The 24,373-nt window shown below is 48.9% G+C and overlaps 1 protein-coding gene across 8 annotated transcripts in view; it reads right to left on the bottom strand.

Annotated features, from left to right (window-relative positions):
- The window catches only part of LOC1281566 (uncharacterized), an 86,425-nt gene that overhangs the window by 55,916 nt on the left and 6,136 nt on the right, over nucleotides 1-24,373 (bottom strand). For 7 of the 8 annotated variants that reach the window (XM_061643534.1, XM_061643527.1, XM_061643530.1 and 4 more), the window contains exons 3-4: nucleotides 7,282-9,056; nucleotides 7,118-7,211 (exon numbers count right to left, since the gene is read on the bottom strand). In XM_061643534.1, the coding sequence (XP_061499518.1) occupies nucleotides 7,118-7,211; nucleotides 7,282-9,050 (1,863 nt within the window). In that variant the 5' untranslated portion in view covers nucleotides 9,051-9,056. The remainder of the gene's footprint in view (nucleotides 1-7,117; nucleotides 7,212-7,281; nucleotides 9,057-24,373) is intronic. The other variant, XM_061643529.1, reaches the window with a different exon arrangement.

Below are 24,373 nucleotides of genomic sequence, written 5' to 3' on the forward strand. Positions count from 1 at the left end.
TTAAATGTTGCTTATTATCAATGTAGCTTTCTATTTATTTTGTTTAATTGCCTTCGCAAAGCGAGAATTTTAACGAATGCCTGATTGCTTTATTTATTGCCACGTGCCAAACGATCATGGCCAACGAGACAAAATTAAAAAAAAAGACATTTATTTCACAGCGCTCAGCAGCTGAAGCAGCACAAGAAAGACACCTTTTTTCTCATTAATTAACCCGTTTTGAAAAGTTTCGTTTGCTACCTTTGCGACGCGCTACGTTCCGCTGCTCCGGCGATGCTTAATTTTATGCAAACGACAAAAAAAAACAACCTTACATGCAAGCTTACAACCGTCACCCGTGCGGAAGCGCTGTGCGTAAAAGGTTAACCTTTGACAAGGTGTGCTTGGCGGCAGGTGCAGCGCGCAACCAACAAGATGGCATCATATGCAGGTGAGCTAACGTAAAAACGCCAACCTTAAAAAAAGCATATCTGCACGTCAGCAGCTCCATCAGATAACGAAAAAAACGGCATTCTGGGACAACCGATTGATTCCTATCCCATCCCTCTTCACTTGATCCGCAGCAGTGCACAGATACATTGTGTACGGCCTACTGCTGCTGCTGCTGCTCTGTCCCCGTGCACGGGAGCTCCTACCAACTGCACTTGCGCACAAAATTCCAAACCCATCTTCGCAATCCGTTCCCCGATGCGATAACCTCTCCGCGGACAGGGGTCGACCTCCGCGTCACCTTCTGCCACCCAGGCCAATGTCGCCCTTTGGATGCTTCAGGGCACGACGCAGGTCACTTCACGTGCCATTGCGATCGCCGATACAGATAAGCCGGAGGAGCAGCAGCGAGGAGATGAGCAGCCCCACAGCCGCTGATCAGCCAATCGGACAACCAATACACACAGACTAACAACAACAACAACACTGGAGAGAGAGGAGAAGCAGCAACCAATCATCGAATGTTTGGACGACCTCCGCCGCTTGGGGTCAGCGGCGCGACCACAACCCCCAGGAAGAAGGACAGCACTTCCAGGCAAAAACACAAACACTACTCTTCCTCTCCCTTCGCTAAACGCTCCGAGCTTCACGCTTCTCTTTGATGTCATTAACGATTAGAATGCGAAAGAGAGTACTTGGTCGGATTCGAAACCCTGTACACGGGGGTCGAGGAAATTCCTCTCCAATTGCGCGCCGCTAGAAGCTAAACCTCCGAACGTTCCCGGCAGCTGATAAGAGCGGCATCATGGGAATTAAGCACAGCAAATAACAAAAAACCCAAAGAACACTAACTACTTCCCGCAGGCAAGCAAAAAAAAAAAAGAACGTAGCGAAAACATGCAAGATGGCCAGCAGGCTGACCTCACAAGGTTACACCAGCTCCGCCGTGGAGGCTCTCTCGCTCGAACTGGGAATTTCTTCTACCGCGGTGCCTGCTTTGCACGAGCCGAAACGCAAATAAACAAAATAATGGTACTACGTGCGCCACAGCATTGCCGATGCTTGTATAAACCTCCTCCCTGGATGCTGTTTTGTATTCGTATGTAGCTAGGCACGGATCCAACACAAAAAACACCACCAAGAATTGGGGGGTGAAAGTCCACCGAACTCATTTGCAATCCACGTACACACGTATACCTTCATAATCAGTCGCAAAGTTAGTGACCGTGTCCGGGATTGGCAGAGGCTTGCTAATTGCGCTTCTCCTCTTCCGTCCCCAGCCAGATGAACCAGCCGATGGCACACACGTGGTGATGTGTATCCGCCGCACCAATGAGGATGAGGAATGGGGAGGGCAAGTTGCGAAAAGCTGTGCTCCCTTTTTGTTGCGTATTGCGTCTTATCAGCTTAGCTGTTTATTCTGCTTCTTTTTTCTCCTATTGAAACCCTACTTCCGGTCGTTCTGCTAAGCAAACGTAGCGCAAGCGAGTAAAGCGTCTGACTCAATGTTAGATAAGGGGGCTGTTTGACATGGTGACAAGTGGTATCACACATCATTGAAACAAAAAAGGGCAATTGATGACACGCGTGTTTCGATCCATGGCAGGAAAATTTGATCCTACATAAAGGATTCGTTCCGTAAAAAAGGAAATCTTTGGCTTGTTGATTTGTTGACAACATCTCAAAAAAATCAAAATGTGCTCAGCACGTAGATGGAAAAACAAAACCTAAATCAAACGCTGATACATAAGATCGGTACGATAGTATCACATGAGACGGATGGACTGCAACAGTACAGGACGCGGGTTCAAATCTGATTACGACCTTTATAAGACAAATGGTTTAAATCGTTTTATTCTTACAAATTCTGTTCAATGCTCTATTCCTCTCTTCTTCTCGTGCTTTAATTTCGATGTCCACCGTTCGATAACACACGAGAGACTGATATAACAATTTTACCTATCACTCTTAACCTAAATGCTCAATGTGCTGGTTTTTGCTGCAAGTGCTTTTAGCTGCCTCAGGTTGCGTGTGTTGCCAGCGAATAATAATGGGTAACCCGATACCATAAAGCACGTGTAAACGGAATCGATCGATAGCGCCACCATCACTACCCTTTCCAACACACACACACACACACCCTTTGCTGTGCCACTCTTTCCCACCCCAGAGTTAATCACATTTCTCACGCTGCAGCAACACCGGTGGTATCGGTTTGATGGATGAACGTCCCTGTGCCCACCGGCTCAGCCCATGCCAACCAACACACCACCGATCCCCGACCGAAGGATGGGTGATTCGGTTGCTCCACCATCGCCGCCCCCCATGTTTCGCGCACCGGTTTGGCAAGCGACGAACCGGCTCGCACCGGTCCCCGCTGGGTGCGTTTGAACTGTTTGAAGGGGACAATGGGGTATGTTGTGGTTGTGTGTGGGGGGAGGGGGATTTCCCCCCCACACCACAAAATGCCGCCTCGCACACAACACAACATTCAATCTAAGCGACGAACGACAGCACACACACACACACACACACACAGACGGTTGCGCGCACACTCACAGCGAACAAGAGAAAATGGTATTAGTTCACGGCCACGCGGTACGGCCGATAACGGGTGGAAGCTAATAGGCACCACCACCCAACCCAACTCAGTGCACCACTTCTGCTCCACCATTTTGCCGGGTGGTGGTGGTGGCTTCGTGAAGATTTTCGGTCGCCCAAACAACGGACGTGAACCGCGGTTGATAAGGGAAATGGGAGCGCAATCACCGCTTCCCACAAGAAGAAGAAGTAGAAGAAGAAACATTTACCCATCCCTTCCCCTCCCCAACCCATCTCTCCTTCACCCATCCCACACAGGCTGAGCCACCTGAGAAAAGCTGAGCGGTTCGAAAATGCCGAAATTCATTGGCGCGTGTTATCGCGTGGCGGGTCCTTTTCCCATGTCCTTTTGCCCCGTTCCCCCCCCCCCCCCCCCCTCATTTGGGCTATCCCGCCACTTGGCTTGTCACAGCGTGAGAGTGTTGAACGGGGAGATAAGCCAACGATGATGAGACTGGCGCGGAGTCTTTTTTGCTTCATTTATTCATTGGCAAAGCAAACACAAACCAAAAACAAAACGGTCACAATGACTAACATCGCACGCCGTCATGAGCGCAACCGTTTGATGGCAATAATAATGATTAGAAAATTGTAACGATTCTTTTTTGATTTTTTACATTTTTTGTGCCAATCTTTGACACTCTCCAGAAGTTGTTGATGCAGCCAAATCAAAGAAAAAACTCCAAAACAATATTACCAACGCGCACTAAATGATTATTTACGTACCAGCGTCATCATGAAGCACCTTCTTAGTGATGTAACACAGGCTTCAATTTAAGTCTTTTAGAATTTAACTAACAGCTCAATTCAACAAATAAACACACACTGCAGGCAGCATAATGTTATGTGCCACTAATTGCAAAACCGTTTCATCAACAACACAAAACACACACCACAAAAAGAGGGGTCAATATCGCGGTCTATATTCCGCGCGCTTCGAGCCCGCGCAGCCGTGTTTGCACCCCACAATTGGCAGGGAGATACTGAAGCGCCAGCCAGCTGACGCCGCTGTCCTAAGCATCCGCCGGGGTCGCATCGCCCCACATCGCATCGTGTCGGCGTGGAACGGAAAGGTGGTCCCGTTCGCGGCTGGCTGTGCGCGTCTCACACCGTCGTGGTAACAGTGTAAAGTCGACGAGATCTCCCAGAGTGTCCCTCTGTGTGTGTGTGTGTTGGTGTGTGGGTGCGAGAATGATTCGACCCGCGAGAAGCGCCCATCGAATGGAGCGAAAAAACACAAACACACGTCCATTACCAGTTGCTGCGCCATATGGAAGGGCACGCGGATTCGGTGCAAGTAAGATTGCACACACTGCTGCTCTTCGTTCGTTATCACATCTTTCCAACACAAGCACAAGGCACCACTCACGGGTACGCTGGCTGGAAGGGTTTTGGGGCGGTGTTTACGGCAAACATGATTATTATCGCCATGGACGCATCTCATGGGGTTGGCCTTAAAAATTGGACTTCAAAGGCAAGTGTATCCGAAAAGGTTCGTCGCCAACCAATAAAATCCGGAATTTTGGGAATCGATTGGGTTTGGTCGTACAATTAGCTTGGGGTTTTTGGTATTTGGTTATATTAATATCTTATTTAATCTTGTTAGCTGGTCTCATGGTGCAATCGTCAACTCGTACGACATAACAACATGCCCGTCATGTGTTCAAGCCCTAAATAGACCGTGCCACCGACAAACGTAGGACTTGACTATCTTGCTATGGGGGGTAATCCAATAGTCATTAAAAGCCAACCCCACAAGTGGTACAGGCAGCTCTTCATTGACAACCGTTGTTGAGCCAAAAGAAGAAGAAGATAAATTATTTAATCTTATTAATTTTAATAAATAAGCTTGTACTGAACAAGTTACCGAAATGACTACAACAATATCTCCCGCTGACTACAAGAGTTCTTCTATTTGGCGTAGCGTCCTACGGTCGGACATGCCGGCCTATACAGGCTTTCGAGACTTAATTCATTACCACGCAACCGGATAGTCAATCCTCCATTCTATGCTTGAACCCATGACAGGCATGTTATTGAGTCGTTCGAGTTGACGACTGTACCACGGGACCGCCCCTACAAGACTACAAGAGTAAAAAGAGTGAATAATGCATCTTAAAAACGTAGTCACTCTCCAAAACTTGATGATGAGTGCAGACCTCAAGAAAGTGAGGAAAGATACGTACGCACGGTAACCATAGAAAGGTCAAAGATGTGTTGTGCCAATTGATGAGTCACGCTCGATCGTGAACCTCACACGTTCAAGCAATAACGAGGGAGAGGGAAAGAAGTTCGCGAGAGCTTATCGTTCGTTCGGTACAGTTCGATTGCATTCTTCGTTCATGCTTGTTCCTTCTTGATAGAGCTGCAATCACACGGCCCGTATCGTTTAGCGCACGAGAAACAGAGTATTCCCCCCAAACACACACACAATCACACGCCGGTGCTTCTTCTAATCACACTCAAACCAGTTTCAACGCTAGCTCATCTGACATCCTCTTGGCCAAACACAACCGACCGACCGAATCCAACCCAATCCGGATCCGGGGAGGTTTTGTACCGAACCGAACACAACCCCACACACTTGCCAGCGCCCGTCGCCCGCCAACCCGCCGCTAATTGACAGTGTAAATTGACAACAACCCCAGACACCACCACAGCTTCTTGTGTTTGACGCGAAAGCTCACGTACAAACGCGTACAGAGCCAACCGCGCAACACACAATGAACCGGTCTCATCGCATGGAACCGGAACCGAAGTGGGGTGACGCGACATGCTGTTTGCAGTTGATCACGCGTCACAAGTGGCTTAGGTTGCGCGAGGCAGCATTAGTTGCTAATGAGCATCAGCACCCAACAGCGGAAGGGGGGTGGGAGAGTTGGAAAGATGTGAAAATTATGGCAACCCATATCATTTTCCAGCGCAAACCACGACCAACAGTTTAGCACATTTTTGTCTTTCTGGTTTGTTGCGGACAGCGTGCTACGCCCAAAGCACAGCTCAAACTCGCTACAATTAGCAAGCGGGGGCTATCGTTATTACAATGTAACGCTTCTGAGCTACACGCTGCAAACTAATGATAAACTATCAGAAGAAGCAACCCCTGTAATAACACACTTAATGTCCCGCTCCTTCATGACTGCCCCTGAAACAGAGTGTCATCCATAAGTGCAACGTCATCCTTCTCGACAGGACAGGCACAAAAAGTTCACGTTAAAAAAAAAAGCATTCCTCTCCCATCCCAAATCGGCTGCTAATGAGTTGTAAAAATAGCTTACCAACCTTCGGATAAGAGGGGGGGTTTTCCCCACCCATTGTTTGCAGCTATACTTTTCATCGAAGGTTGTGAACAGTCTTGCGTAGGATGGTAAGCGCACGTAAAAAATAGATAAACACAGGGGCGGAAGGCGAAGGAAGTACACTTCACGGGAGTAGCAAAACAAACCCGAACAAGCCCCGTCGAAGCCAAATATAATGCCGATTGATTTGACCCCAAAAATAAATATCTTTTCTGCACCGTCAGGTTTCAGGTGCAGAAACGAGCAATGATTCATTATGTTCGCGCAATCAATGACTTTTTTTGTGTGGTTATGCAATTATTTATAGCCCAAAACTGCCCCCAGGACAAGAGCGAGAATACTGACCAGTCACGGATGGACACACACACACACACACACGGCATGACTGTTGTGTTTGGTTGCCATGCGCTATTTGCTACCAACGAGAGGTTGTTTTTTGTGCGTGTGTGTGTTTTACAAATCAAGAAACTCATCCTCTACAATATTGGAGGCAAATAAAGCTGCAGGAGTGGTAGCGGCCAGTACTTGTGCTTAGCCATCACACAGCAAAGCAAACATTCGTGGCTTTGGCAAACGGAACGCCAAACAAAACCTTTCCACGACGAGAGAAGGTTCTACAAACTTGTCAACCGGTTAGTTAATTGATGCTAAACAACAAGCAAAACTAACACACAGCACTCGTAGTCATTGGCGAACGGACAAAATCGGATGGGCTTTACAGTTTCCGGGAAGTCTTCGAAGTTCATTAATCCTGGTACGGTTCTGGTACATTTACCAACAGTACTTACGTTGAACGATTGCCACTGGTTGAGCAGATACTGGTGGCACGCCTTGCACGCCTGCACCATTCCTTTCGGATCCTTCGGACGCGATCGTGCCGGTCTAAAAAAGCAAAAAAACCCTGTTAAAACCAATCTAAAAACACTAAAAAGCTCAAAACTACGCAACCTACCGAGCGTGCGTTTCGTCGAAAATCGGAAAGTACGGCTTCTCCTGGTCCTTCACGTCCTTCGGCTTGACGGTCGCGATCTCCATCAGGCTCCCCCGCCGATGCTCGTCGCCGCACACGTAGCACACCTCCGTCATCGAGTTCTTGTCCGGCATGGAGAGGTCCAGTATGTCCGTGCCGGTGCTGCCGGTGCTACCGTTGCTGTTGCTGCCACTGCCCCGCAGACTGCTCTCCTCCGCCAGCATGCCGCCCACCGACGAGCCACCGAGCATGCTGCCGGTGGCCGAGTTCCTTAGATCCAGTGCGCCTTCCTCCTCGAGCCTTAATTGATGTTGCTGCTGCTGCTGTTGCTGCTGCTGCTGTTGCTGTTGCTGTGCCGAATGGGAGGAGGTGGACGAGGACGACAGCGGGCCACCACCGCCGCCCGCGCCCAGATGGTTCCGATGGTGGTCCGCCGCGCCCGCATTGTTGTAGTTCACCATCTTGAGCTTGTGGTGCGCAAAGGAGGACATCTTGCGTCCATCGTAGCGCAGGCTGGCACCGGCCGGCGAGGGCACCGGCGACGGGCTGTCGTGCGTGCTGGGCCGTGGCGTCGTCGACTTTTCGTTCCGGCTCGACGGACGTGACGTCGGTGCTGGCGCCGTAGCCCCCGTTGCCGCCCCCGGTGGTTGCGATTGGACGGTGTTGTTGCTGGTGGCGGGTGCGTTCGTAGTGGCGCCCGCCTGCTGCTGGCTGGCGAGATGATTCTCCAAGAAGCGCTTCGCCGGATGGTACGGGGGAGCGGTCGAGGTTGTGCTGGAACCTCCCTCCCCTCCGCCCTTCGACTGTGGCGAATCGTTCCGCTGCGGAGCGCTGCTGCCACGCAGCGGACTGTCGTTGCGCGGCACCGTCGGCAGTGGGGAGGAGTACGCCGGCCCGGGCAGTGGTGGTCCCGCTGGCGGACGGCCATCCGACCCCATCCCCCGTCCAGTGGCTGGTGGGCCGGGCGGTGGTGGTGGCTGGCCCGCTGCTCCGTAGCCGGCGGGAATGCCGCCGCCGAGATGGTCCGCGCTCAGCCCGAGCACCTGGGCCGCGTACTCGCCCTGGCTGCTCATCTCCGCCCCGATGTAGTTCTTGTCGTCGGTGCGCTTCAGCCAGTAGAGCCGCTGGGCCAGGGGTTTGCCCTCCCGCTCGTGGTAGTCCCACTGCTGGGCGAAGGTCGTGAAGCACAGGTAGCAGGAGCGGACGCCCACCTTGGCCGGCGTCCAGGCCGGCACGCCGGCCGGCGGTGTGTGCGACTCGAGCAGCGGGAAGTGCGGTTCGGCCGGGTTGTCCGGGTTCTGGCGCACCCGCAGATAGTACTTGTCCTGGGCGCCGTGCGCACCGCACACGTAGCAAATGTTGGCCGGATCGTCCATTGAGACGACCGAGGGCGACCGGGCGCCGGTGACCGGCGGATGGTGGGGATGGTAGGCCGCCGCCGACACCGGCGTACTGTGCTGGGGTACGGCCGGCAGCAGGTGGGCCGGATGGGACGCTGGCCCGTGACCATGCTGCAGATGAGGATGCTGCTGCTGCGGCTGCTGCTGCTGGGCGTGCGGATGGTACGGATGGGCGGAGGCGTTCGGGATGGGCGGCTGGTGGTGGTGGTGGTGCTGTGGAGGCAGTTGCGGATGCTGCTGCTGCTGTTGTTGCTGGTGGTGTTGATGGTGCGGCGGTGGTGGCGGGGGCTCCGGCTGCGCTAGGGAGCCCCCACGTAATTCGTTCTTGATGTACGCCTTTGCCTTTTCCATGCTAATCTGCGACGATGGAGGGGAAGGAAGAGAAAGAGAGGAAAAAGGGGAAAATTAGTAATGTGTGGGAAACGTCACAAAAACTCCCAAAAATGAGGTCATGAGTGTCATAATCAAAAGCATGTGCGAGCTGTCACAACTTGCCATTTGATTGTGTTTGATGTCCTCATGATGTCCTCAATTGATGCAATAAAGGAACAGAAAATGTCATAAAGACGATGTGTTATGAAATTCTTACAAGTGAATTACCGGAGGAGGAACCGAAAGGAACAAATTCACACAACAGTGAAGAGTCTAAATCGCAATGCGGGGAAGAATCGACACAAAAAAGCATTGAAAACCAACGGAATCACGCACCATGACAGGCACAAAATGCGTCTGGGAAGATTCGTCTGGTAAGAAGCATTCTGTTACACCATCAATGAGCAACGGGGGTCAAACGGGGGATAAGGTTATCAAGCGGCCGGACCACCACTGCCAGGGTCGAGCAGTTGATCCGTGTGAGGCATATGCGGCTGCTTCCAGCGCCCATCATCGCACAGAAAAGGTTTGACCCCAGTGTTAAACCACACACATAAACACACACACGTACGCCCACAGCAGAGAAAGAGAGAGACGGACATTGGCGCAGTGTGTGCGTGTGTGTGTGTGATCGTCGGCAAAAATGGAAGCCGCCCGAAAAAAGGTTATCAGTGTTGGACGCGCGCCATTGGCATCGATTTGTTTTTTTGTTTCTATCGCTTCGCCTCTACATTGCCCAGAAAGAAAGAGAAGAGAAGCGACCAGGGAGGGGATGATGGTTGGGATGAAATCAGTGCGCGGATGCTGATCGTTTGGTGTCCCTCCACCCGGACACCACCTACTCAAATCGGACAGAACTGTGTACAAACGCGAGCAAACACACACACACGCAGGCATTCGTTAAAGTGACCTATGATCGGATGCTTCGTTTTGCCGATTCTTCACGTCCCACACGAAGGAACGGCGTTCCTTCATCTAGATCAGTATTACGCATCGAAAATGGCAGGGTTTCTCCGAATGGTAACGCAAAAATCATGCAAATTATGGTTTATTATCATTACATTGTTAATTCCCCTTTGCTCAACCACGACCAACGAGTTAAAAGAGTCATGTAAAAAGTATATTATGTTTAAGTACCAAAAATTTTACTTCTTCTATACTTCTAGCATTCAGACAGATGTGAAATTTAAGATTCCTGCATGATGAGTGCAGTCGGGGCGGTCCCGTGGTACAGTCGTCAACTCGAACGACTCAATAACATGCCCGTCAATGGGTTCAAGCCTAGAATGGACCGTCCCCCGATAGCAAGGATTGACTATCCGGCTGCGTGGTAATGAATTAAGTCTCGAAAGCCTGTATAGGCCAACAACATGTATGTCCGCGAAGGACGTTACGCCAACTATAGGAGAAGAAGAAGCATGATGAGTGGAATATTGTTATTCCTAATTTAATTATTCCAAAAATAAAAAAGACATGGTCATCAACTTTTAAAATAAGTCGGTAAACCCTGTGTAAGTCTCGAGCTGAAGCGCGGCGGCCAGAATAAATCACGCAGAAAGGACCGTAATGATTGAGTCGGTATTCGATTCGAATGTTAGGATGTAACTCCCACACTCTCCCTTGTATCTCTCTATCTCTCTCTCTCTCTCTCTCTCTCCTACTCTCACACTGATGTGTGATTTCGAGAAGGGAAAAAACTCCCTCTTCACCACACCGCGTTCGTCCCACAAATCCGCACGAAACGTTAATAACGAGATTCCGCGGCGACGCGAACCAGAGCCACGCCGCGAACTTGTGTGCTAATGAACTGTGAGGTCATTCCGTGTGTCTGCATGTGTTTGTTTGTTTGTTTGTTTGTTTTGCAACGTTTGCTTTGCATTCCCCCGCTGCTGCTGTGCTTGTTGTTGCGCTGCTGGTTGATCTCGCTAGAGTTTTGGCAGGCAGTGGGTTTTGGTCCGCGCTGTTTGTTTTTGTTGTGTCTTGATGGTGGCGGAGAGGGGAACAGGGAGCGGAGGAGGGACTTTAGCGGTGCTTTCATGTTGAGAATTCGTACTGCGCGTCGTCCCGTCGGTTTCCGTTGGTGGTCGTCGTCCCACCGTGTTGGTTGTCACAAAACATATGTGGCAACTTTTTCGATGTGTGGCAACCACGGTCAGACACAAAGACACATAAAACACGGACACACAAACAATTCATATCAAATTATGTTGATGTAAATGGCATAAAAAAAAGAAATGCAAAAAAGTTGAACCACGGAAGAGGAAATGTGTTTTGTGTTACAATCAAATCGGTTGAAATGATTTATGCTATGCAACACACATTTATACATTGCAAAAAAGGAAATGAAAATGAAACATTATTTAACGCCGTGCACATTTCATTGAAGCAACAAGTTGAATGGGGGAGAGGCAAAGCATTTCAAGCTTTCCAAGCGATGGAAGAAGGAACAGCAAGTCTACATAGCCTGTCTCGCAGCAAATCACGCTCAACCAAACCAAACAAATACACGCCGCGCGCTAGTGCCGAAAGATCGCACCAGATATTTGCGATATTTGTGGCCCCGCCTGGCCCCCGGGGGTGCGATTGAATGAAATTCGCATTTAAACACAGCTCCCATGGCAAAAGATGCAGATCAAGAGGAAAGCAAGGCGCAGTGCAGCGGACACGTCCGGGGGATAAAATGTTGTACTCTCCCTGCACCTTCAACAAGTGCCCGCCGCCCACCCAGGGCCAGACACTGAAGAGAATGTTTTAATTGAACGCAGCTGCAGAGAGCGAAACGAGGGCGAAACAGGGAGGGAAACAAAAACAATGGAACACACAAAACAGTGGCGGTAGTACTTTTTAAATGCGTTCCGTGTACCGATTATTTTGTTTCATTTAAAGCCCAGCGTGCTTCAATCACGCAAGCATGAGTTTTCCTGGGGATGATTTTATTGCTTTATTTTTTGTGTAGAAATGTTGTGGACCCGAGTCACACGGGTCTTGTCATGCAAAGAAAACTGAGAAACAACAAAAGGAGTAAAGTAGGTTTGATAAAGTATTATCAAAGATGTACATCACAAAATATTTATTTCCATATAAAATTACATATCGAAAAGAAGAAAGTTTTTTCCTAGTTAAATGTACACATAAAAAAAGTGTATTTGGTCGCCTAATCAGTTGGCTTTTATACCTCTGCTGCATGCTACAACGAAGGAGTACAAATGGTGCCGGGAACAAGGGCACTGTTCTGCACGCAACAGATCGAAGGTTCAATTCCAACCATGAGCAAGTTAGAGAGAGTTCACTAAGAAGCATCCCGCTACAGAACTAATGCTAGAAAAACTTAATCTGAAGAATCATGTACACTAGTGATGTGCTGTATGGAGCGCACCCACGACTCCGATCCGACTCCGACTATTGTTAGTTCGATTCCGACTCCGGCAAAATGGAACCACTAGATCCGCCCGGAGTCATTCGGAGTCGTTCGGAGTCGTTCGGAGTCGTCCGGAGTCAACGAGTTGGAGTCAGAGTCGTCCGTTGTCGTCTGGAGTCGAACGACTCCGAACGACTCCAAACGACTCCGGACGACTCCGGACGACTCCGACTCCGGACGACTCCGACTCCGAACGACTCCGAACAACTCCGGGCCTTTTTGGACGATTCCTAACGACTCCGGATATTGCTGCGCGGACCTACCTTCCGGAGTCGATTCCGAATTGATCGGAGTCGGATCGGAGTCTACTCCGGATTTTTGCCAACTTTACCCATCACTAATGTACACACCATTACAACCCTGAAAATAATTGGGTCAGTCAATAACCATAATTTGGGTGGACCGGACCAACAGAAAAATTTTGGATTTAATATTGCGGCAGCAATGATACATTCAACTCATTGCGCCGTCATGCAATAATTGAATGCCTTGACACATGAGAGATATTTTAAAATCCAATCAATATGCATATCCCAAACGATACACCCAACATTCGATATGGAGGCTCTCTCTGGTTTGTCGACAATCCTGGCTGCAAAACACGAATATCCGGGGAAAGTCTCCAGGACCAGCCTATCAGCATCTACAAGCTCTCAAGGCGGTGTCCCACTACGCCTCGAGCATTATTATAATAATAACGATAATAAAAACAAACAATTCCCAGAGCTTGCCTGGGCCATATTCGGGTAAACAAGTCCTTCCTCCACGTTTTTCTCTCTTTTCCTGGTCGAGAGCATTTTGATCGGCAAATCCTTTCTACTACTAGCTGTGGCTCACAACACGACGCCAGTAAACAAGCAACATCCAATCATGTTCTGCTGTGGCGGCGGCGGTGATGGTGGTTGTTATATGCAGAGCAATTCCAATCTCTTTTCCTTACGGCGAAATTGCGAAGTTGCTTCGCAACGGGCACCCACACGTGGCCCTCAATCATAAGGGCTTTTTTATTTTGGTGCACTCTCACACACACACACATACACACACACATACACACACACTTACATACCATATGCCCATGCAAATACAATCCCTGTGTGGTTTGTTTCGGCTTGGGCCTTCATTTCCCCCCCCGATCGCCCGGGATGTTGTTTGATCCGTCGCAGAATTCAATCGAAAGTATTTCACCCCCTCCTAGACGCTGGGGAATGGTTGAAATATCTCGCAATAATAAAGCGAATCGAAAAGCAGACGCAACCTTTACGTGGTACATTTGCCAGCCCACCACCACCACCGACCGATGGGCGATTTACACGGCGTCTTTCATTTTGTAACCCCAACCAGACCGTTCGTTTCTTCAAACCCTTTTGGCTACACCACCATACACATTCCAGGGTAAGGAATTTAAGATATTTTCATATGGGTGCTTCTTTGTAGTCTCTTTGGAGGATTGTCGGTTTACATTTACACCCACCTCTACAAACAATTCAGCAACAAACTTAGGGGAATATTGAATTTTAAACCAATTTTTAAATCAAACTATTACAACCCAATGAAGATAGTCGCTCTAATATATCGACCTAATATATCGATTCTCTCTTTTTGTGCAGCATGGAGTAGGAGAAAGGACAATACCCAAAGGACGTACAACATTTCCGCCATTGCCATCGTATGTCAGAAGCATAACAAATTGCATCCATTGGTTATGATTCCATCACATTCGAACTATTGCTTCTCCCTGTTGTCCCCTCTCGCCACCACCTTATAGTTGTACCATAAGCCCCGACAACTTCGATGAAGCACGGAGCAGCGCGGAGCCGTGGTTTGAGCTCCAGCGGTAAACCAGAAACATGTTCTTGCCCCACGGCACAACACGAACCAATTTAGGCAACATTCAACGGCGGACAGCGCTGGAAATGGATGGGAAACACATCATGTCTCGGCTGTGAGTGGGTGAAGCATCCTTACCGTTCAACTGCAACCCCCGAGGACTAGATAAGTGCATACACAATATGTAAATGTCACTCAACAGTTTTTGTACTGCACTGTTGCAAACGCAGAAATGAATTGTGTGTTTCTCCACCGTTGCTGTATCAGAATTAGCTAAACTAACAATATATAAGGGAAACGCACGCGCAGCTTATCATCCGCAACTTATCAATTCCTTCGCGCAATAATTTCCTCCCAACACGTTTGCAATCGCAAAAGGTGGGTAAAAAGGCGGCCCATTATAAGGGAAAGGAGATGCTTTTTCTTCCTCTCCCATGCTCCAACATCTATTGTTGCCAGTCCATGACCCGTAACCTCAAAAAGACATGTGCGAGTGCAATGTGAGCGGGTGGGGAGACTTGTCGCTGCTGCCATCTTTCAATGCTCGCTCTATTACATCTTTATGCTCTTAGCGTCTGCGTTTTCCGTTTTCACACCTGTACGCACCACACCTTCCACACCCGGTAAGATTAGGCGGGAATGGATGCCTGCTCTTGCTGCCCTGCTGCTACCAACATCGTGTTGTTAGCCCAATCGTTGCTCTTGCCAGTCTTTTGCACAATTTCCTTTTTCCGCTCGCCCGCAATTATGTTACCGTTGGCCAATTTCAATAGCTTTGCGGTAACATTTCCTTCTGATACCACGCTGATTTGATGCGGGATTGTTATTTTTTATATTTTTGTTGCGCATACTTTTGCTCTCATTTTCTTTCTTCTTATCAACTCTTTAGTCTGCTCTTGAGAAATAGTCTTTAAAAAATGGATGCTTAAGATATTTCTATTGAAAACGAACGGAGGGGATTATAGAGGACGAAAATGGAAATTTAAAGACAAATACATCCATAGAATCAATTACAAAATATCTTATAATCCAACGCACAGAGAAAAAAATTCAATTCCTTTCCCCAGAGCTGGTTGAAATTCAATGTTGTAACTCAAAAGGACACCATTCCCAGGGTAATGTTATCGTATGGAAAGTTTCTCCTTGGCGACTGTCATCACAGTTCCCCCTTCCTTCTCCCACTCCGCTTGCCACACTCAAAACAAAGCACACACACATACCAATAGTCGCCAACGTGTCTATGCCATTGCGTTCAATTTTATGTGTTCTCCCCTACCAAAACACTCTCTCTCTCTCTCTCTCTCTCTCTCTCTCTCTCTCTCTCTCTCTCACTCTCTCTCTCTGTCACACTCCCGGTAGTGTATTTCGCATAGTTTATGGTGACGCCGGCCTGTGTTCTACATGTATAAACTGTGTCCCTGCGTGGTCTCCTGTGTGTCTGTGCCTATGTGTGACTGGAAAGGAAAGAATAAAACGGTTCATCACACTCTTATCCTTCCCATTTCAGCAACCCTTGAACCCCTGGGCGGCGTTCACACCCCCGGGATGGGTTGATGGGAGGGCAAGCGGGAAAGGCACTACATAATTGGATGAGTAAACGAGCTACACAATGTCAAATACTACGCCAACGCCGGCGGAATGGATCCTCTCGTGTTCGTGCGGCAGCACCGTAGGAATTCTTCGCCACTTTCAACAGTTCGTTGTTCGCCGACTCCCATCACTTGGTGACTTCCCACGAGCAGCCCCCCACTCTTCAAAGAGCTTTTAGGCCACCCCATCGACGTTGCTTGTTCCCTTCCCCTTTCCTCCTTCTGCTTCTCCTCCGGGAAGAATAACAACCGACAGCGGCCACTTGGGCGATATAAATTGAGTTACGGGAAAAGTTTGCTTGTTTTACACACACACACCCAGGCCTCGATGGAGCAGCGGCTAGGAAGCAAAGAACCAAAGCACAAACCAAGCAAAAAGTAACCCCAGTGGCTCCCAACTAAACACACGCACACTTGGATAGAGAATATCAAACAATGTAATATGGAAATGGGTACGCTTTTCTCCATGGCTTTTCTCCAACGGTTTCTGCCGGAGCTGGAAATGCTGCGCGACTGCGTCCGCGGAAGGAGAATGGGAGCAGCGATGACAGAGAAGGGGGGGAAAGTGTGTAACGGGACGCGGCGGAGAGGGCTTTTCATTTTGCTTCGAATGACTTTAAACCGTATTTATGCCATTTTTTTGTTGTTGTTGTACAAGAGCTTCAATAGCAAGCTGCTGCTAGACTTGGCCCCAAAACGTTGGTGGCGCCGTCTCTTGGTGCTCGGGGGACAAAGGGCCAGTCAGTTATGATCTTTTATGATTGAAAGTTAGGTGGCTGGCATATGGATTAGCAATCCCCAGTAGATGGCAATGGATGGCTGTGTTGACTACTACTGCATTGAAGTTTGGTTAGAGCAGATTGGATGTGTTATGAAATATGTTGATTTTGGCGAGCAAAGTTTCATGAAATATTGTAAAGTGGAATTCTTCATAAACTTAGTTTATAAAGAAACTATTTATGAAGAATTTCTATTCTATGTTACAGTTTTGTTACCGAAGGTAATATGTATCTTATTTTTCGAACTAATGGAAGAAAAAAGCTTTGTTGCCATTGTGATGTGTTTACATTTACAAAATGCTTCATAATGCTACCTTCACCATTACCGAAACATTTGGTGCTCACATTTTGCACAACTCGGCTCGTTGCAATAAGTGATGAGCTCTCTGGAGCGCACCCACAGCTCCTATATAGTTATAGTTAGTCCGATTTCGACGCCAGCCAAAGCTGAGTTGTTCTGAGTATACATCGTCGGAGTCGTTGCAAATGTTCACAAAAACATTACACCGGCCGTCTCCTGCAGACTCCGAACGACTCCGGACGACTCCAGATGACTCTGGATGGCTCCGGCTCACTCCGGACCGCTCCGACTTTGATGTTCTGGTCAACTTCGAACGACTCCGAACGACTCCAGACGACTCCGGACAACTCCGGACAGCTCCAGACATCTCCGGACGACTACGGACCCCAATGATTGCGGATGGCTCCGGATAACTCCGGAAAGCTCCAGACAACTCTGGATGACTCCGGATAACTCAGGATAGCTCCAGACCACTCCGGATGATTCCGGATAACTCCGGATAGCTCCAGACAACTCTGGATGACTCTGGATAACTCCGGATAGCACCAGACAACTCCGGATGACTCCAGACGACTCCGGACGACTACGGATAACTCCGGACGACTACGGACGACTCCGGACGTCTACGGACGACTCCGGACGACTCCGTATGACTCCGACACCAGCGATTTCGACGGCGGGCGATTTCGAACCGCTCCAAACAATTCCAAACAGCTCCGTATAATGTTAGGCGACCTACCAGACTCGGTCCCGAAATTTTTGGAGTCGAATCGTAGTCGATTCAGGTTTTATGCCAACTTTACCCATCACTAATCGTAACCAGCCGACATTTCCTGTCTCATCAAGGGAAAACCAATACGCCCTCTACAAAAAGTCTGCGAACTGATGATATGCTGCTTTAAGGGCCAAGAAATAACTGTACATTTGCCGCCCTCTTCAACCCCGCTTGTTCTATCATTGTTCTCTGCTTGTCAAGCAAAATCATTGAAGCGGGTGGGGCGAAGCAAAAAAAATGAAAAGTATCACAGCATAAATGTCTATTATTCATTTCATTTAATGCTGATCGCAGCAGCAACACACAACAGCAAAGGCGTGTGAGCTGCGCTAGCGCATTAAAAACGTTCCATGTCCATGACCCTCGTAAGGGTGGGTGCAGAATTTCAACAGTACTTAATTTACAAGAAAACACTGTGACCACATCAAATGTAAGCAAAACCAAAACGCAAAAAAAAAACAACTTGAAGCAAGTTCCACCCTTCTGCTCGTATCCTCTTCGTCCTCGTGGAGTGGCGTTACGAAGTGAAGAAGCCAAAAGCGATTAGTGTAAAAAGCGCAAGCACAAGCACCACACACACGCAGCAAAACATGATAAGCGAACACGCTTCGGATGGCCCCCTCCTGCAGCCCAACATAACGCCCGGGAGCGGGGCCTGCTCCTTTTTCCCATTTTGCACGATCGATGAAAGAGGGAGCGCGAAGGCGCAGCAAACGAGGATGCCGTACATAAATTGGCCGCGTGGAAACGATTTTAAAACCATGTGCCCCGCCAGTTGCGAAACCCCACCGGGAAAGGGACAGCAGGGCTCCTCCCCCCCCCCCCCCCCATCTACCGCAACACGATCAAATGGAATGGCGTTGGAAAAGGGACGGACGTAATAAACTTCCATTCGGCTCCAGCTTTCCCAAGCCGACCGTGTGTGCCGGCCTGCTTATGATGAACGATCGGGCTGGCCCTTCCAGAAGCCCTACACACACACACACTCTCTTTGCGCTAGAATAAATCGCCAAACACATGAAGCAAGAGAGAGAGAAAGAGAGAGAGCGAATGCAAGAGAAAACGGAAAGAGAAGAGCACAGAACCGAACCAATAAGAGCAAAAGGAAAAGCTCACTGACCTGGGCACGGTAAAAGGGTTGCCCTCCCTCCCCAATGGCTTGATGGAGAGTCAGAGAGGGGGAAGTAAACGGAGTAGGCAAGGGAGGGGAAGGTAACGAGCGAAATGGATATGGATCCATCCCAAGGTTTGGATCCCCGTGCGTTTAAGCCGCGTTTCCCATCGCGGCGGCTTCGATCCGTTTTCATTTTCATCACCCGGCACTCAACGTGAGCTCAAGGGTTGCAATCGCTCCATCGACCATGTGTGTGTGTGTGTATGTGTGTGCAAATTTAAACAGAGGCCTCGGGAGGAAGTTGGGGCAGGAAGAATCAGTAGCAGTAGCACCAGCAGCAGCTGTAATCGCATCGGTTCCGCTCTGTGGTCATCCCGATTTAGCTCTCCACACACTCACATACACAGACACACTCTATCAAGGTGTGTGGTTGTGAGTGCGTGTGTAAACGTGATCTAAATGTTAAATTTGTTCCCGTTTCCTTCACCCATGGCTCCCGTGCGCCCATTGCAAACCTCGCCCCCCATCCAACACGCGCAGGGCCAATGGGCTGCTCGAGAGGTCATCCCCCGGAGCCCGGAGCGGATGGGGAGCAGCAGCAAGAGGATGAGAAACATCACTCATCTCAATGTAAGCGTGTGTGTGCGTGGCTTTGGTAACCGGCACCGGAAAAGGGTGATCGAGGCGGCGGCCGGCGCGGGAACGAAGGAAATTGTTTGCAAATTTATTGGAACACATTTGCGAAATGGGTATCACACGTCCGATGGTGGAAGAAGAGGGAAAGACACACATACTCTTAACGCATTCACACACGACGGGGAGCGAACAGCAAAAAAAGCTTTTTGAAGGAAAAAGGGGAGTACAATGAGCGGAAATTCGGAACTCTTTTTGATGACGTCTAAAGCAAACAATTTCTAATGGATTATGAGAGAGTTATCGTTTCGATTCGCAAAGCAGAATGAATAGTAGTGTATAACTACCAACTAACAAAGTCGCTCCACAACCGGACCCCGGGAGGAGCTCGGTACACACATTCTCCTCCTAAACCCCCCCCCCCCCCAGCCGACCCCTGGCAAACACACTTCACGCCGACGCCCGAAGTCACACAAAGGCGCTGATTCTTCTAACATTTACCCCGGGCGGGTGAAGGGGTGTTCTCTCCCTTTGTCAGTGTGCCCCTTGCCCGGGCGCATCCGTGTGTTCAATCATCAATATTTACCTGTCCTCAATTCGTGTTTATTTGCGCAGCGGTCACGCATACATTTCCAAGTGGAGTTACAACACCGAAAATGGGAATGAGGGAGAGGGGAGGGGGTAGAGATGTTACCCCCTTCACCGAGGAGCTGATATCATGGGAAGCCGACAGGACTGCAATCGATTGGAAGCATTTTATCACACATCGAAACAGTGCTTTGGCATTCTGGAGATGGCATAACGAAATGGTTGCCTGGTGCCGTGACCAGGATAACATTCATAGTAAGTGCAGTTTACATCTGGAAATGATTTTGTTTGGAGCAAGCGGTAGGAGATTATTTCGAGAAAATATTCCACGTTCAAACACAGCTTTATGTTCGACGAAAAAATTATTAAAATTCAATGAATATTGGTGCCATGACCAGGAAATAATGTCATAGAGGAGCGGGATGCAAATCCTGTACTAAAATAAGATTGAATTTATTTGGATATCTATCACATTTAACACATAAACTGTCATTCAACTGTGAATAACAGGAACTGGTTCTGGAAAGTCCGATAAATATTTTTATTGCCTTTTCGACCAAAAAAAACAACAAATAAACACCAATCCAACGCTCCTCCTATGACGATTATAGATCAATAAAAATCAACACTTTACTCATTCCGACTGTGATGGATCGAAACGAAAGGACTGATTACTTCACAATTTCGGCAGAAACCACCCCACACACCGGCATCAGCCTTGATGAAAGAGGATACCCTCAAAAAAAAAAAGACACAATTATATTCTACTCCACCGGGACACCCCGACCGATCGAGTTGGCGCGCTCTGTGATCATTTCCCCATCCCTTCACGATCATCGGTCCGCGCGCGGTGAGCTTTTTATATCGACGCGATGTGCTGGGGTTCGTCTCTTTCGCCTCTTCTCATCCTTCGCTGCAGCAGCAGCATCTCATAACCGACCGACGTTCCAAGCGGCAGCAAGAAAACATGGACGACGACCCTGAAAAGCCACCGTGCCGCTGCCGCCGGCAGCAGAGGGAGAGAGATGAATTTCAAGATCTCCAGGAATCTGTTTTTGTTGCTTTTCTTTTCCTCGTTCGCTGGGTCCACACACCAGCATCGCTGGAGGGTCAATTACAGGGACTCGGGCCGAACCGAAAGCGCGCCTTTTCATCGCTCTTTAGCTGCCTTTTTTTTGCTGTGGAGTGTTACTTTCGTTCGGCGCCCTTCTATTATTGGGGCCTAGCCGTTGGATTATCTATCGCGCGCCCTCGTCTTCTCGAAGCTGCCTGCGGGTTGCTTGATCCTCGCGATCCGGTTATAAAATAGAGGGAGCAGTGGCGGTTTAACAATTTTATGTTCTTTGAGCTAGCACGTTACGGCTAGTTGGCCGTGTGGAGGATGGTTTTCACCTTCCCTTTGGCTTCTCCCTTCCCGACGGCTAATGATCTTTACCATCATCTTCCAACCAACCCAGCATACTGTGCCCGCGCGTGAGCGATCGTAGAACAAAACGCGGGCAAAATAGTGGAGATCAATTTCAATCCGATCATATGCTGGGGGGCGCTCGCAACCGCATCGTTATGGAGGGGAGGGGATGGAGATGATGATGAAGATGAATAATCGGCGCTTAGCAACCATGCCGTGTGGGCAGGGGTTCATCTTCATGTTAGACCACTCTTTCCGGCAACTATCGTACGTCCACACATTGGTCTGTCTTCTTGCCGCACACACACACTCGCGTTATAAGACGTAGCAGCTCCAGAGACAGACGTGTGTGTCAAGAAAGTATAACACCTAACACTGTTCTGTTTATTAAAAAAAAACATTTAATACTCTCTGCTTCAGGTTCTACTCCAACAAGACAATGTACCGAGAACAATAGCCCAACGACGTGATGCGCGCACACACACACAGAGTCACCAAGCCGGAAAAGCTACCCCCCGTTGCGTCCCTTGGTCTATTGCATTATTCATCAGCAGTGTTCTTCCCGGCATTGGAGCTGCACCCGGGGACAATGTCTGCGACAGTCAGCAGCGAACCTCAAGACACCACCCCCCTCGGAGCGCACCTATAATGATGCAGGTATTTTGCTGCTTCCACCCACAGAGCTCCCACCCCACCCGGGGGCATGGATAATCGCATAGGCCCATCGCCTCATCCGCCCACTACTGTGGCCCTGCAGCCCTGCAGCCCTTTTGCAGATCCGTCAATAAATCAACCGCCACAGACGTCATAAAGCGCCACACAACAGTGTGCAGGGAGAAACCGAGCCCAGCGCCCTTTTATAGGGAAATGCCACAAAGGAACGCTTTTGAAGGCGCGTGTGTGTGTGTGTGTTAGTGTCTATTTTCTTTGCAATTCCACCAGCATCCGCCAATGGGAAATGTTACATTCGAGAAAGCATGGGGCTGCCCTTTTTGTCCCCCCTCCTCGGTGACCCTTAGAGGTGGCTCGAGCAGAGGAGGAATAAGAGAAAAACATTGCGATACGCCCATGAAGCTGAAATGAAGATGCAAGCAGCACGAGCTTCGCAGAAAAAGGTTCTAAACGAAGCGAAAACATTCCACTGTTAGTATAAACTCCCACACACACACATGCAGTGTTTCGTACCTTTCGTACCGCAGCGCATCGTGGGCACTAGCGAGGGGAGTCAGAGAGCATAGAGGACACAAAGGTCTTTGATGCCTACACGCTGTGCGATTCTCCTTCGTGGAAAGGAACGATCCTCTCGCTGTGGGTGGGTGTGGGTGCAAAATACGCAGGGAATACAGCAGCATGTTCGGTGTAGTGATGGGTAAAGATCTGGTGTCAACTGCGGTACTACTCCGTGAATTTCTCAGTCGACGCCGAAAGGTAGATCCGTCTAGCATTAGCCGGAGCTTTTTAGAATCCTCTGTAGCTGTCGGGAATTGCCCGGAACCGTCTGGAAGTCTTCCGGAGTCGTAGTTGTCCGAAGTCGTAGTCGTCCGGAGGAGACCGGAGTTTTTTGGAGTCACACTCAGGACAACTCCCGACAACTCCGGTTGACTCCAGACAACTCCGGACGACTGTAGACGACTCCGGACGACTTCGGTAAGACTCCAGACGACTCCAGACAACTGCTCTGGACTTTGGACGTCTCCGGACGACTCCAGACGACTTCAGACAACTCCGGATGACTCCAGATGACTCCCGATGACTCCGGACAACTCCGGACAACTCAAGACGACTCAAGACGACTTCAGACACCTCCGGACGACTCTGGACAACTCCAAACGATTCTGAACCCGGGCGGAACTGATGATTCCGATTTTTAGGAGAGTCGGCTGGAATTGGATCAGAGTCATAAGGGCGCTCCAGAGAGCACACCACTCCTTCTTATTCTTCTTGGTGTATTTCTTAGAGGAACATCGTGGAGTAGAAGATGAATTAACAAATGTAGGGGTTCGAATCTCATTTCGATTCGACTTATTTGTTATTAGAAAAGCTTAAGTTGGTAAAACATGCCTAGCTACTGTGCTGTGTCTCGCCAAGAGGAATATTCTAAGCCCACCAATCGTGTAAAGAAGGAAAAGGCAACAATCTTCCCTCAATTCCACACCTGAAAAGCAAACCCGTTGTTTAAATTCACCATCGCGCTTTTCAATCCCGTCATCCAGCACATAGTCCTTCTTCCCTATCACCCTCTGTTGTGAAACTTTTAGAAACATGTCTTACATAAAGCCTTCCCCGGGGTCGATATTGATTGTTGAGATTCGACAGCAAATCATCCACTTTTCCTCTTGTGCTAGCAACAGCAACAAAGTTGCAGCTCGTGTATGTCAAACCAAGTGACAGCCAGGGCAGCGGTGCTGAGTATGTGAAGTACGGAACTCTTATGCTGGCAAAGTTTTCACGACTCGCATACCCTTGCAGGAATACTTTAAAGGTTCGATATCAAGGTATGTTGATAGTTTGAATTTAAAATCAAGCGATAACAAGTAAACCTCACCGAGGAGTAATTTTATGGACGCCCACTCCCTATCTAAACGCTCTGGGTCTTTTACAGGGTTTTCCAATTGAGTTTAGACTAGCCGCATACTTTTTTTGAATAGTCGCAATAGATTCTTGACTAGCATCCTCTATTTTTGATTACGAGCAGTGGATTATTGACTAGAAGCAATTGATTTCAGCAGGTCCCTGCATGACAGCCTAAGAGCGTCGTGTTTATAACACCCGGTGTGACAGATCGACTTGAATAATAATCTGTGGATAATATTTAATTTCATCCGCTCATTAGTTTAAAGCGTTTGTTTTACTGTTATATATCATCCACA

This window comes from Anopheles gambiae, chromosome 2 (genome assembly GCF_943734735.2).
Source record: "Anopheles gambiae chromosome 2, idAnoGambNW_F1_1, whole genome shotgun sequence".
NCBI classification, from domain to species: Eukaryota; Metazoa; Arthropoda; class Insecta; order Diptera; family Culicidae; genus Anopheles; species Anopheles gambiae.